Source organism: Quercus suber, unplaced genomic scaffold (assembly GCF_002906115.3).
Source record: "Quercus suber isolate HL8 unplaced genomic scaffold, Cork oak 2.0 scaffold_73, whole genome shotgun sequence".
Lineage (NCBI taxonomy): Eukaryota > Viridiplantae > Streptophyta > Magnoliopsida > Fagales > Fagaceae > Quercus > Quercus suber.
In genome coordinates this window covers 1,663,356-1,678,682 of record NW_027069538.1, presented here as the reverse complement: position 1 = coordinate 1,678,682, position 15,327 = coordinate 1,663,356, and the positions used below count along the sequence as shown (strand labels likewise).

The following is a 15,327-nucleotide window of genomic DNA, read 5'->3' as shown; positions in this document are numbered from 1 at the left end:
CTCGAAAAACGGAAAGGTCGGCGGGAAACCCAATAGTTTCATTACCTCAAATATTAATTGCCCCAATCAGCACTCGCCACGTAGGCCACGATCTGTGAAGCGCCGCCGCTTCGCACTTAATACGGAGCGGAACCCCAAGAGTCACTTTACATCATGTAACCCTTCATATTCCGTGATCGTCATTAAGTCAACGAACACAGAATCGGGGGGCAGATGACGAGGTAAATAAGCACTGATGAAGCCATCTATGAGAATGATCGTCCTCATACAGACGAGAACGTCCCCAGGACGAGCAGCGCAGAAGGCCACGATACTGACGAGGAAATTCAGTCCCTTTAATGCAGTCAACTGAACGGTTACACTTCCAACTGTACGAACCGTTTGGAGACATTGATGCCTCATTACACAGTCTTGAAGCGTTACCCAATGGAGCATTAAGACCTCCATAACTCCTCCAACGGCTAGGGACGATGAGAACAGATATAAAACCCATACACTCCCACGAAGGAGAGAAAAAAGTAAGAAAGAATACTGTTTATTTTGCTCTTTTTGTTCATTTTACTTTCCTTACAAAGAAGATCTTGTATTCTAACTTTGGCATCGGAGGCGTTGTGGCAGGCACCACACTGGTGTGCACAACAGGAAGGAGGATGGATTAGCTCCGTCCGACGAACATCACTGACAAGTTTACACTTATCAATAAGAAAAGTAAGAAAATGATTATTTAAATAAAACAGATGATAGAATAAATAAACTGATGTGAGTGGTTTGTAAAAATAAGTGTGTAAAAGAAAAAAAGTAAATTTTTAGTATAAAGATAAGTGTGTATAATACATAAACTGATATGATTTCTCTTAGGCGTTAATTAATTTTGATTAAAAATACAAGTTACAACAAACACCGACGTGTTGATACGTTGATACTTTATTCGTCGTCGGCATCAATCACAAATAATGGTTGTTTTTGAGTGATAGTCCAACTCCAAATAAGCTTTAAGTGGTGTGGACCGAACCCAATTTCTAGAATTTTGATAGTGTTGCCTTTGTCTTATACTTTTTTTTTTGGAGAATGACCTTTGTCTTATACTGTACATTGCATTTGTATGTGTTTGATTGGGCCATTTGTACACATTAGCTTCTTCTGGAACCAAAGAAATTGAATAATGCAGCTTTAAGCCTTTAACGTAACATTACTATAAATAAAAGCAGAGCAAGTCCAATTAATTGGTGTGAAGAGTAGTCACGTCACGTCGTTGTTAACTTGTTGCATTTATGTGACTACCATTATTATTATGATACGGTCCCTGTACTAGTAGTTTGTAACACTATGGATATGGTACGTGAGCTTCACTTATTATATACGTGTAATGGTTAAAATTATCGAAAAGTCTAGAACACATAAAAATTCATCAAAAAAAGTTATCTGTCTCTTGCTGTTTGCATTAGGTGGAATTTAATTTATTTGTCTCTTTCTACTTTTTATTTATTTATTTTTTTAATATTTAAAATTTTTGTCTTGGGGCTGCAGTACGTGTCTACAACCACCCATGTAACATAAGCTTTACATGCCCCCTGAACCATGTTGGGCTTTTCTTTATTTGGTTTCAGTCCATGTTCTCAATGTTTGCAAAATCTATATTTTGCACAAGAATAGAAAGAAGAGTGGCACAGCTTCCTAGTAGGCCCATTTAGGAGATCAAATCATCAAACGGATCCTTGATCGAATTTATAAGTTCTCAAAATTCCTAACCCAAATTTTGAATGGACACCTTCAAACCGTTTTGTAAGAATTTTTTTCTAGCGTATTTATGTGGCGATTCATAAAATTATTAACGTTTTATTAAGCGATTCATAAAACTATTAACGTTTTATTAAATTATAGTATGTATTAAATTATTTAAACAAGTTATTTGACTTATTAAATAGATTATGTGACCAAAAGTATATATGAATGGTTGTTTGAAATTTTATGTAGTGGGTTTGAGAAATTCTCGTTATGCTTCTAAAAAAAATGGAAATCTTGGTATCTTTTAAAATCTAAGCTAAATTGAGATATTGGAGGGAACCAAAAATTTCCTCTCTAAAATTATTAAGATACCATCTATTGAGATTATCTCCACCAAAGCACATTTCCACACCAAAATATAAATCCTATTTTGTAATTTTTAATTTTAATATTTGCTAAAATATAGTAATAACCTTACGATCAACTGGATTTGCAATTGGGTCACAAGTCTTTATGTTTGGGCCATAAAGAGCACTCAACATCACCAAAAGCCCAAAAATATAAAGCCCTTAACACGGCCCACGAAAAATATGTTCTCAGAAACACACTCTAGGGCTAGGGTTTAGGGTTTTGCAGAGAAAAAGAGAGAGCACGAAGAGAGAGATGAGAGAAATAGAGCTATCGTTGAACCAAACCCAGAAAATAAGGTTGAAGAGAGCACTCGAAAAGCTCGAGTCTTTTTCTTCAAAAGCCAGTTCCAATTCCAATGCCTCTGTCTCCATTTCTGACTCCATCCCTGTCAACCACGAAGATGGCGTTCTCAAGTACCTCTCTCTCTACGCTTTACTCTCAATTTTCATGTGTGTGTGTATATATATATATATATATGTACGTATGTATATATTTTCTATTTATGTAGCTAATTTTAAATTTTGTTGAATTTTTTAAGGGGACATGGAACTTTGGACCTCAATGGGGAATTGGTTGCTACGCTCTGCGGAGTGGTGGAGCGTGTGAACAAGCTCGTCTATGTCCGCGCGTTGCGGGCTAGGTAGTTACTCACTCACATTCACATTGCCCTGCAGTTCAATTTGAAAGAATTGTGCCTTTTTTGTGTGTTTTGGTAATTATTGGGGTTAGTTATGATTGGGAATTTTGAATGATGATTAGGTACAAGCCGGAGGTTGGAGATATCGTAGTAGGGCGTGTTAGTGAGGTAAAACAGAACTAATTCCCAGCTCCATTTTGTTTTCCTGAGTAGTTGTACTTAATGGCATTGTGCTTATTTAATGATGTGTAGCTTAGGGGGCATGTAAGCATGCAATATACTGCAATGTGATTGTAGGTTTTGGTTAGTTCAACTCGTAAAGTCTCTTATTGTAGAATAGACACTTTGGTTTGAATTGTGCCTACGCTAAAAAGTAATTAGTGTCTTGGCCAAATGAAAAAGAATAATCATCATAGAGCTAATATTATAAGTTCAAGTCTAGCGTATCTATCCAAAAAAAGTGAGTACATGAGAATTTACTTTTGCCTTGGAATGAAAAGTTAGATGACGACTAAATGAGCAATCCGATTTGCACGACTTTTCTCCACTGAGTTTTAGTTAGGAGTCACAAATTTGTACGGCAAGCCATTTTGTGGCCTTTTCTTGTCACCAGCAGTGGCTTATTGCTACAAAAGGTTGTGGTGTGAAGTTTTGTCCAAAAACTTGTTATAATATGGTTTTCATGCCTGGTGAAGTTCTTTTTTCCCTTGGTGAGTAGTCTATAAATTTAGTTAAAAAAAAAAAAAACCATAGTCATGAATATATGTAAATGTAAAGATCTTATTGTTTTTACTTTGCTATGATCATTATTGAAAATTATTTTATGTTCTTAAAATAAAATTTTAACGTATACATAATAGTGGTAAGTCTATATATTTAAGCTTTGTTAAAGGATATTTCTTTTCTTTCTCTCTAATGTATACTTGTTCAGGTTGCTCAAAAGCGTTGGAGACTGGATATACATTATAGCCAGGATGCAGTTTTGATGCTTTCTTCAATGAACTTACCTGATGGTATCCAGGTACCCTTTTAGTAAAGTGCATAACATGGATTAGTGGAAATGGTTGCTGTTATAAAATGTGAAATCATCCATTACTGATATGTCTCCTGGGCAAAATTTGACAGCATATAAAGATACTAGCTAGTTAATTTTGTAGTTCAATTTAGGTGAACTAGTTACTCTAACCACTTCTTTTCTTTTCGTGTTTTTGTGTGCACATGTGTGTAAGTTCTGTTATTTGTCCTCACCGTTCATAAAATGGAAGTGTGGTGAGCTTAACTGAATGCTTTTCATGGGTTAAAGCTACCTATATGCAAAGAGATTCAGTTTTCAGAAGCAGTGGATATTTTTGGTTGCACCTTATGGTACTGTGGAAATTAACTGTAAAGCTGCCAGATATTTTGAGTCAGTAACAACAGTGCTGAGTGCCTGATTGCCTGGTTTATTGAAAGCAGACAGATTTCTTATGGATTATTAGAAGACAAAATTTTTCATGTCGACTTACTAAAAGAAATTGAAATTTTATACTTCATAACATTATTAGGTAGAATTTCACCAATGGTGTTTTGTGTGGGGTGATAAATTATACTAGTGCTGAATGCAGGCTATGTGAGGGCACTATATGCTATAAATTATATTCAATGGCTTTTATGAAGGCATATCAAGTCAGCGAGTCCTTGTACCTGTCAGGGTGCAGCCTAGTGGGGGGAGGCTTGGAATGAGCTGTAGACCCAGACATCCTGGGATCAAATCCCCACTAGGAGTTCCTTGGATTATTTGATACACAATTCTGGTGGGTGGGGTCATGTATCTGGGTTTTACTCCCCAGTGATAGATTCAAAGGGCCTTGCCTTGGTGAGGTTCCATATCATCAACTCAGTGAGTCCTGTGACCCTGAAATGTTTTCATGTGGATGAAGGATGGTGTATGCCTTGACTGTTTATGTTCATAAACTTAAGCGACATTGGTTGATCTGTGTTTGTTCTTTGGATAAACTTGCAAGCCTCACTCAAATTTTACTCCTATGATTGGTAGAGGCGGCGAACGGCTTTGGATGAACTCAACATGCGCAGTATTTTTGAAGAGAATGATGTTATTTGCGTAAGTCCTGCATGCATATCATTGACCTATTCCAGCAAGCATGAATTAATGAACAATCTTTTTTAACAAATTTTACTTCTTTTCTTAGGCTGAAGTCCGTGGAAACCAGCATGATGGCTTACACCTCCAAGCAAGAAGTCAGAAGTATGGCAAGGTTTGTCTTCTTCATAATTTATAAACTTCTACATTCAGATGTAGAAAGTGAAGAAGGAAATAATTGTTTGACTAGCAGTTAGAACTCTCAAAAAAGTTCCAGATAGGTTCCTTCTATTAAGTATCTTAATAGTTGAAATTTGTAGTGCAATGAAATACAGATTTTGTTTTATAAGCTATGGTTTCCTAAAATTTAAAAAGCAAGTGCATTCGGCATTCCATCCCTCACTCTTATTTCTGGAGCTAGAGTTTTTGCTTCTAGAGCAACTCTAGGTGTGTGACGCATCAATTTACTCACATGATGAATTGAAGCAGCTAAAGGTTCTCTATCAGTATTTTTTTTTTTCCATTGATCAAGCCAAATAATTCCTTCTAGTGTCTTTTTCATTGTTGTGTCTGTGGTTAGTTTGGTTTCATAGCCTTTTATCTGTTAATGATAGTAATTTTTTCATGACAGCTTGAGAGGGGTCAATTGCTCACAGTTCCTCCTTATCTAGTGAGGAGACGCAAGCAGCATTTCCACCATCTAGAACAGTATGGAGTTGACTTAATACTCGGATGTAATGGATTCATTTGGGTTGGTGAACATGTTGAAGCCAGAGATGATATGGTAGAGGATCAAGTGAGTAAACCTGAGCAACAGAATATTAAATCTAATAAAAATTCCATCAGTCTTGAAGAGCAAGAACAAACATACACTCCGATAGAGACAAGGCAGAGCATATGTAGGATTGCAAATGCTGTCCGGGTATTATCTATCTTAGGCTTCAATATAACCATCGAAGTGATCATGGATACCATGAACCTGAGTAGCTCTCTGAATCTTGATATACATGAGATGCTTGGTTCAGAGTTCTGTGTTCTGGTTGCAGAGGGAGAGGCTGAACGGCGAAGCTTGACTAAAAAGAAAGGATGATTCTTGCATCCCTGTTATGTGCTAAGTGCTAACTGTTTAAGAGAAGCATCAACCTTCATATCCTCTCTTTTTATTGTCTTGTTTTTTGGGTTTTTGCCCTCTTTGTGTTTGGTTAACATGAATATTAGGGCGTGTTTTTTGTCAATTGTAAAGGACAATTATGTATCGTGAGCAGAATTGTATTTGGCCAACACTACTTTCCTATTTGGGGGGGGGGGGGGTAGTATAATTAAGCCCTTGTATTTCATATTCTTCATATTAGAAAAGCAAAGCAAATATGAAAAGTACCTTATCACTGATAAATATGCAGTCAGCAAGATATATAGGAATAGAGATTACATACACTTTGATCGGTGGACGGGATATAATAACAAGCATTTGCAAATCTTCATCTTCATTTGAATTCCATACCTGCAATGATGATTGTAAATAAAGTATTAGTAATAGTAACAGTGATAACATGCCACAGGATGATCTTCAAAAAATGTCAATTGCTATCAACAAAAAGTAAATGGGAGCAATTTCAATAAATTTAAAAGTAGATTTCATTCATCAAGCCAGAACTATGAATCTATGACCTATCCTGGTATCCACAACAGCACTCATCAAATTGCAGTTTAGTAGCTGCACCGAGGCATCCCACAAGCACTAAAGCACAATAGAGCAATCTCTCTCTATCGGTTATATATAATTTATCAAGCATGGATTCCCTGACTAAACTGTATCTATGTAACAAGACACGACAAGAAGTGTGTGTAAGACGTATATAAGCTATTTTGAAATTCTAGAGGGATTCAGAACATCCTCCAAATTGTTCTTTGAACCCCACATTAACTTACATCTTCTGAATTACATCATCAGACAGCATCTTCTAATGCCACTAGAAAACATAAAACATAGAATTGTTTACCTGGTGGGCATCGTTAACAGGGATGTGAAATGTGCTGTTAGAATATATTTTAAACTCTTGAGGCTTTCCAGGGTACTTCTCATGTGAACCTGATGCAAGATACAGAGTGCCACTTCCCTTTAGGACAACAAAAACTTCTTCGCAGGAATGCCTGTGAATTGGCGTACGTGATCCTGGTGCAAATGTCTGAAGCCATACCTCAATCTGCAAAAACCCAAAACTTGCATTAGATAATGCAGGAAAACAGATGCGTGACATCTTTACCTTGGTTTTTACAGAGATTATTGCCAAAGTTAATTCAAGCCAATGCAAGAAATGCACAGAATCTAGAAAATGATATTTTTTTTGAAGTTAAACAACAAACAAGACAGGCAATATTATTATTTTAAGATAATCAGGACGCAAAGCACATTATGTCAGTCCACCAATATAAAAAGATTCCATGCATCTTGTACTTGAATCAACCATACCGAACCTCTATGGTTGGTGCATGGTTTTTGTTTATTATCCCCTTGTTGAAGCTCAAAGCACAATTTTCACATTCATATATGAAAATATGAACTAGAAACCAGCAGTAAAAGTATATTCTCACAATTACTTTGTTAGTCAGATACCTCTTTCATCCCATGCAAGACTGAACCTGCAACAGTTATGTGGGACAAACCTCTCCTTCCATAGTTATCCTGCGGAAGCTCACCAATATTTCTTACTAGTGGCAATCCTGCATCAAAAGGAAGAAGAAAAAATAAAAATAAATAAAGGGGCAATCATCAATTCCTGTAGAATTGAAAAAAGGTGGAATTTTTGAATAATCAATTCCTGTAGAATTGAATAAATTCATCTCATTTCTAACACTTCAATCCAAATTCATATCAGATAAGTATATGAAAGATTAACTAGTTATATACCCAGCATTCAATCTCAGAAGGAAAGGGGAAAAAAATCCCAAATGCCCAATACCCAGATGCATAAACCAAACATCAATATCTCAATATTTATCAACCAAAAAAAAAAAAAAATCAAAACCATGAATTTCCATTCCAATAGTTATGGTAAAACTAAGAAAACCAAGAATTGTTGAAAAAAAAAAAAGTAAATTCAGGTTTCTGGGTATGAGTGATTGGTGACCCCAGAAGATAAACCAATGAAAAATGACAGTGCAAAAAGGAGTAAGAGTTAGAGCTACTCACTCACCCTTGATTGAGCACTGTGAAGCCTCAACTATTGCAGAGAGAGCGATGAAGCCAAAGAAGAAAGTGAGGCAAGGCTTAGCCATTTTTCTAGTTATGGTTCTAGCACTTTCGAATTGCATATTCGAAGGACTGTATGGTGAATATGGTCTCGTTGCGTTGCGTAAGCTTTGCCAAATTTCATAAAGTCGTTTATTTTTTGTGGCAAACTTTTAAGCTGTTAAGTCGACCACAGTAGATCTAAGAGAGGACTCTTTTGAGTATTGGGATTTGAGCCCATAAAATTATACATTTCATTAGGCTATAAAGTTATATTTCGTTATCATTAGCCGTCTTTTTATTTATATTTTCTGTTAAATAAGTTTTTTATATGTATTTAATTCGTTCAATTAAATGGTGTCACAATATTTTTATTTTGTCACATTTATAAATTATTTAAAGTTTTATTAGGCTACAATAATAGTGTAACCTAATGAAAATAACATGAGATTATTTTATTAGATAATCTAAATATGTGTGGCAAGTTTATATGACACTCAATAAAAAATATGGATAGAAGAACTAATAAGAATGGAATATAACTTCAAGGATAAAATCATGTTCAAATCCCTGTTGGTGTAATTATAATTATCAAAAAAACAAAATCTTATGCAATACATATGAATATGGTACTTCTATAGCAAACAGCCCATTCTAGAAAGAAAGAAAGAACTTTGGGCTGATTGGGCCATGGTCGGATTGCCCATTATCAGCCACAGTATGAAATTGGTTAGTTAGTTAGAGACTTTGCTTAAAGTATAACATGAGTAGAACATAATATAGAATAAGACAATTTCTTGATTATTATTGATAATAATATATAGCCATATATTACGTGTTGCACTGTAAAGTAATCATAATAATTTTATCCATCATAATGGGTGATGAATATGTTAAGTGTTAACATCTTAAGTAATTAGACAAGAATTAGATACAATCATACAACAGGCAATATCTTTTATAGATAGAACATGGAATTTTTGTTTGAAATTGTATTTGTTTGTTTTTGAATGAATAATTGTACAACAACACATTGGTACTAATAGGAATTTATATATATATATATACACATACAGAGAAAGAGAGAGTTTCGACCTATGGCGTTTACTTCTGATGATAAATCTTTACTATCAAGCTAATACATCAATCGATTTTTGGTGTAGGCGGGAATTAAATCCCAGATTTCTTATTCAATCGCCAGAGATTTTACCAATTGGGCTAACTGGAACTCACTAGGAATTTATTATATGATTAAGGACTTTAATTAATTGTTTGGAGATTAATTCCTTTGAGTGATCCTAACAGTGAATATCTTGATAATTTTTATAAAAAAAATCTTGAAAATGTTGTTTTATATATATAACATCATTTTCAAGAATTTATTTTTATTTTTTATTTTATACTTTGCTATAATGGTTGTTGCCTAGGACCCAACAAGAATAAATAAAGAATCATACGGATCAAACCCTTGATAGCTTCATTAATCTTTTGTTTATATCTCCATTTCCAAGAAGTATTATATATACACCTGGGAACTTACTTAGTTACGTGTCTATTTTACAAGAAAAAGATTAGACCTTAATAACAATTTAGAGATTGGCAATCTGTCTTGCAAGTCATATTTTTGCTGAAATTAGAGAACAGGTTGCTGGTTTTAGTAAGATTGATGACATTGAGAAGAACAAATACATCTGTAGATTAATGTTGCGATTATAATTTATTTTATATGCTAAATAGATTATAGGTTTTTTATTTTTATTTTTAATTTTTTTGAGAATAAATAGATTATAAGTATTGATTTAACGTATACAACTCGTTTAATTAGTTTGGTTATGTTAATTTGCTATTTGTCTTTGTATTTAGTTGTTAGATTCTGTACTTATAGCTACAGGCTAGAGATAATGAGGTTGCTTAGTGAGGAGGAGTGTGGTTATCCTGTTATGTCGCAACCCTTTTCTGATGATAATCTATAATATATATATAATGAAATTTTTTAATGGTTTGTTAAGTCCTTTTGAAAGTTCATATATTTCATCATGTTATTATAAAATATATATTTTTAAAGTTGTGGATTTTAGAGTTAGAATTGTTTTAGAATTCACCGTCTTTTATATAAATCAACTCAAGACTAAATAAAATCAGATTAAATTAAGTTTGACGTTCTCTAAATAAATTCTAATTAAATTAGACAAATCTATTTTGATTTTTTATTTGTTAATACTTATTAACATTTTTTTTAGAAAAATCAATTTTTTAATAATACTTATTACTAATTGTACAAATTTGTATTATATATAAATTTCTTAATTAAATTTTCTCGTGTATTATACGAATTTATGGCTACTTTGATCAGTACTTGTAACAACATTTATTGACTAAAAAAAGAACACATCAAAGAAAGTGTCCAGCACTCCGGGATATATGTTTGTGGCCTAAAAAAGACTGGTATACTTGTATCATTATGTGGCACATGTAAACAGACACTGTGAAGCTTTAATACATTTTTTTTCCTTAATTTTCTATCATATAATGGAAAGTAAAACCAGCACTCTGAGTACTTCGAAATCCACGGGAAGTTGCTTCCCGGAAATTAAAAATCTCTACCTGTCAAAAGAGTATTCTATCGTCTCGTGACAGCTTAACAGTTTGAACTTTACAACTCATAGATAGGAATTAGGAAACTGCTAGGAATTTGGAACTTTATTTACCCAGCTGTCACGTAGGTTTTCCATTGTGATTAATTTAATAATATAAGGAACTCCAAAATTCTAACCTAAAAACTCGTGGACTGACCAGTGACCATAGAAGAATTAATATGAATTTGTAAACCTCAAGAAATTTCTTGGATCAAGACTCGGGCTTTATAATGGCCAAGTCATTCCATTATATATTTGTCTCTTGGTTGTTGTATTGGACTTTGGTCTTATCACTATTCCTAGACAAAATTTGACAACCATAGTTTGACGTAGAAAACTCAAAAACAACAAGAGAATGTGAAGAATCAAATCTGAAAGGAACATAAATTAAACAACCATAATTTGAAGTGAAAAACGAACAAAAGAATGAAGAATCAAATCTGAAAGAAACATAAATTAGACAACCATAATTTGAAGTAAAAAACAACAAATGAAAGAAGAATCAAATAAAAAATGAACATAAATTGGACAACCAGAATTTGAAATGAAAAAACAACATAAGATCGAAGAATCAAATAAAAAATGAACATAAATTGGACAACCAGAATTTGAAATGAAAAACAACATAAGATCGAAGAATCAAATCAAAACTGAAATGCCAATTATCTTTAAATTAAATGGTATTTTATAGATTTTTCAACAAAAATGTATAAAGTTCAAATGTTCCTCTCCATTTTTATGAACAAATTTTTACATTACAAATATATAATTTTAATCAAGAACAATTGAACAACATGAAAAAGGAACTCTAGTAGAGCCGCTCCTCCATCATAATCCAAACAACAATACATATATAAATGTATGCAAATAAATTCTTTCTTTCTTCTTTCTCATTACTATTACATTCTTTTTTTCCTTTCTGTTTTGTAATTAAAAACCTAAAAGATACACATTTTTTTTCATCTATCAACAAAAAAGAAAAAGAAAAAAAAGAAACACATGAAAAAACAAATCAAGTATCAACCTCCAAATTATGAAGCATTCACCATCTCTCTCATGGTCCTAGAGTGCATCAAACTCTCCTCCTTCCGCTTAGTTCTTGGCCGAAGCAAATTGGACCAAAACCCACCTTTCTTCTTCTTATCATTATCATTACCAACCCCACTTTTCATTCTTGGAACAAAAGCCAAAGATCTACTCTTGGTGAGCACATTCTTGCCGCTTAACAAGAAAGATATCGAAGTAGTAGAACGATGCATTGTTGGAGATGAACAAGAAGAGGCCGAAGAAGAAGAATAATATGATGAGACAGAGCTAAGAGAAGAAGAACAGCAAGAAGAACCCGCGGTTGTAGAGGCTCTACGTGAACTACCAGTTGATAATTGAGAGAGTCTTTCACTGAGACAAAGTGCACAAACGCCTGGTGCTTGTTTGTGTTTAGGGTGCTTCTTGCACTTATCATTAGGCTTACGCCGAGACATCACCTCCTTTGATTTCCATAGGCTTGCCATTTCTGAGTCTTTGAACATTGTCAAACTAGGTGGGTGTGCTTGTGAATATATATAGATAGATGTACATGTTGGAGGTTTCCATGATAGTTCATGTGGGTTTCTTTGGTTGTTCTTAAAAATTGCTTTCTTGACGGGATGTGAGGGCAGATTTGAAAGGAAGGACTAAATAAACGGCTGTGATGGGAGGAGAGTTGGTGTGGGGTCCATCGTAGAATGGACTTTGAGTCGGTGGATGTGTTGTGTGGGCCTGAATGTGTGGAAGGGCCGAGCTTTCTGTGGGGGCGGCGTAGAAAATCTTTGGTAAAGTCGTACTTAGAAAAGGTATTGGCGCTGACAATTTCAAACCATTTAAAAACGAACCGTTTCGTGAAGGGAATGTGAAAACATGCCTTTTTTTGGTTGAGAAAAGTGAAAACATTGTATAAGACTTTTATTTGAAAGTGACTACCAATATTTTTCGCAACAAGTTTTAAATAGTATGTTATTACTAGCTATTTTTTATGGGTAAAAAAGTAATTTTAATAATAAATTTAAATTAAAATAAATAATAATTTATAAGATTTGTTGTGAAAATATTATCAAGTTATCAATATTGCGTACTCTTAATACAATAGTCACTTTATAAATATAAGTATTTGTAAGGTATGGTGAGTACAGGCTAAAGTAAAATTTGTATTTTGTATTAAAACTTTTTTTTTAAAAAGTTATCAACATCACACTTTAATTTTTATCTAAGTCCAAGTCTTTCTCCTTTTCCTTCTTAAAAAAAAAAGTCTTTCTCCTTTTTTTTATGCCATGTTTTTTGCCGTGTATGAGTTCCAGGTTGGCTGGTAAATTTCTCTGTTGCTGTATAAAGAAAATTGAAGGTTTTTTTTTTTTTTTTTTAAATTTAATTTTTTAGTTGTTATAACTCAAGAAAATTGAGTTTGAGATCTTACTTATTTTTTAAAAGACAAAAGGAACTATTATTTACGTCTTCAAAAAAAAAAAAAACTATTATTTAAAGGGGGATGGCTCCCAAATGTTTTCTGATTTATTTTTTTGAGTAAAATACAAAAAGACTTTTTGGTACTTGAATCAATTATAAACAAATTCAATATACTCTTGGTGCAATAGTCATTCTATAAATATGAGTGCTTATAGGGTGTGAGGTGTGGGAGTACGGGCTAAAGTAGAAATTTTATTTTGTATTAAAATTTTTTTAAAAAAAGTTATCAACATCGCATAATGTGTGTACTCTTAGTATAATAGTCACTCTATAAATATAAGTACTTGCAGGGTATGGAGAGTATAGACTAAAGTAGAATTTGTATTTTGTATTAATTTTTAAAAAAAAAAGGTTATCAACATCGCACTTTAATTTTTATCTAAGTCCAAGTCTTTCTCCTTCTCCTTCTTAAAAAAAAAGTCTTTCTCCTTTTTTTTTATGCCATGTTTTCTGCCGTGTATGAGTTCCAGGTTGGCTGGTAAATTTCTCTGTTGCTGTATAAAGAAAATTGAAGGTTTTTTTTTTTTTTTTTTAATTTAATTTTTTAGTTGTTATAACTCAAGAAAATTGAGTTTGAGATCTTACTTATTTTTTAAAAGACAAAAGGAACTATTATTTACGTCTTCAAAAAAAAAAAAAAATATATATATATATATATTATTTACAGGGGGATGGCTCCCAAATATTTTCTGATTTATTTTTTTGAGTAAAATACAAAAAGACTTTTTGGTACTTGAATCAATTATAAACAAACTCAATGTACTTTTGGTGCAATAGTCACTCTATAAATATGAGTGCTTGTGGAATGTGAGGAGTACGGGCTAAAGTAGAATTTTTATTTTGTATTAAAAAAAAAAAAGGTTATCAACATCACACTTTAATTTTTATATAAGTCTTTCTCAAAAAAAAAAAAAAAAATCTAAGTCCAAGTCTTTCTCCTTTTCCTTCTAAAAAAAAGTCTTTCTCCTTTTTTTTATGCCATGTTTTCTGCCGTGTATGTGTATGAAGAAAATTGAAGGTTTTTTTTTTTTTTTAATTTTTTTTTATAATTTAATTTCTTAGTTTTTTTTTTTTTTAGATTAAAATTTTTTAGTTGTTATAACTCAAGAAAATTGAGTTTGAGATCTTACTTATTTTTTAAAAGACAAAAGGAACTATTATTTATGTCTTAAAAAAAGAAAAACTATTATTTACAGGGGGATGGCTCCCAAATGTTTTCTGATTTATTTTTTTGAGTAAAATACAAAAATACTTTTTAGTACTTGAATCAATTATAAACAAACCCAATTTACTCTTATTCAGTGTTATTTGACTCATAATCATAATATCTATTTATCTTAATTTTGAAAATTGTGAGTGACGGAAAGTAATCACATACTATTTATATTTATAGAGGACAATTTGAATTTGACATGAGTAGTTGAATGCTGAATCCAACTAACCCCATTACCCGGTCCTTGATCTAGCTAGAGTAGTTTTAGGGTAAAAAGATCTTACTTCCACGAAGTTACTTTCAGGGAGGCTTTTATTTTTATTTTTAATACACAATAACAAGTGGTATCAAATCTTAATTTTTATATTTTTATTTAGTTAATATGTGATGTAACAATTTATCATTAAAAAAAAATCAATTAAAAAAGTACTCAGGGAAGTTAAACCAAGAAAACTACTTGGCAACGTGGTGTGTTAGTTGGTAGGTTTCTTTTCAGTACGACCAATTATTCATCGCCACGCATCAGACCGAAAAGATTTATTTAAATGATGAGGAGCCATCAGCCATGCAATATTGGGCCGTAGGGCCGAAACAATTTTTGGTGCCTTTGCCAACATACAAAGAAAAGAAAAAAGGTCTAGTAGTTGAGTACAATTTGTCGACTAATAGCTTCTTAAGCTTCATCTTAACTTCCCAGTGATTTTCACGTAACTTCCTTCTTGTAATTCAGCAAATAACGAGAAAAAAAAAAAAAAAAAAAACCCTCCCTCTTGTAAGTTAAAAATAAATTTGTCACCATGATGAATAGGGTCATAATTGATATGTGTAAAATAGGTGATTTCGTGGAAGTTTTCATGGTGGCTCTAATTCCAATTTTCCATAGCTGCCAGGAATAAT

General features: G+C 32.8%; 3 protein-coding genes across 3 annotated transcripts; 1 reads left to right on the top strand and 2 right to left on the bottom strand.

Moving 5' to 3' along the window:
* Window positions 1-2,314: 2,314 nt before the first annotated feature.
* LOC111984989 (exosome complex component RRP4 homolog) lies at window positions 2,315-6,163 on the top strand. The gene is made up of 7 exons (XM_024016611.2): window positions 2,315-2,549; window positions 2,675-2,776; window positions 2,896-2,941; window positions 3,705-3,794; window positions 4,809-4,874; window positions 4,963-5,028; window positions 5,485-6,163. The coding sequence occupies exons 1-7, from the start codon at window positions 2,389-2,391 to the stop codon at window positions 5,941-5,943; spliced, it is 990 nt and encodes a 329-aa protein (XP_023872379.2). The 5' UTR covers window positions 2,315-2,388; the 3' UTR covers window positions 5,944-6,163.
* Window positions 6,164-6,199: 36 nt separating this feature from the next.
* LOC111984991 (auxin-binding protein T85) lies at window positions 6,200-8,311 on the bottom strand. Its single transcript, XM_065773338.1, has 4 exons — window positions 8,048-8,311; window positions 7,468-7,574; window positions 6,854-7,057; window positions 6,200-6,354 (listed from the first exon to the last, which is right to left on the bottom strand). The coding sequence occupies exons 1-4, from the start codon at window positions 8,163-8,165 to the stop codon at window positions 6,202-6,204; spliced, it is 582 nt and encodes a 193-aa protein (XP_065629410.1). The 5' UTR covers window positions 8,166-8,311; the 3' UTR covers window positions 6,200-6,201.
* Window positions 8,312-11,749: 3,438 nt separating this feature from the next.
* Window positions 11,750-12,229, bottom strand: LOC111984995 (uncharacterized). The gene has a single exon (XM_024016618.2). It carries the CDS (start codon window positions 12,227-12,229, stop codon window positions 11,750-11,752), a length of 480 nt encoding a protein of 159 aa, XP_023872386.2.
* Between the last annotated feature and the right edge of the window lie 3,098 nt (window positions 12,230-15,327).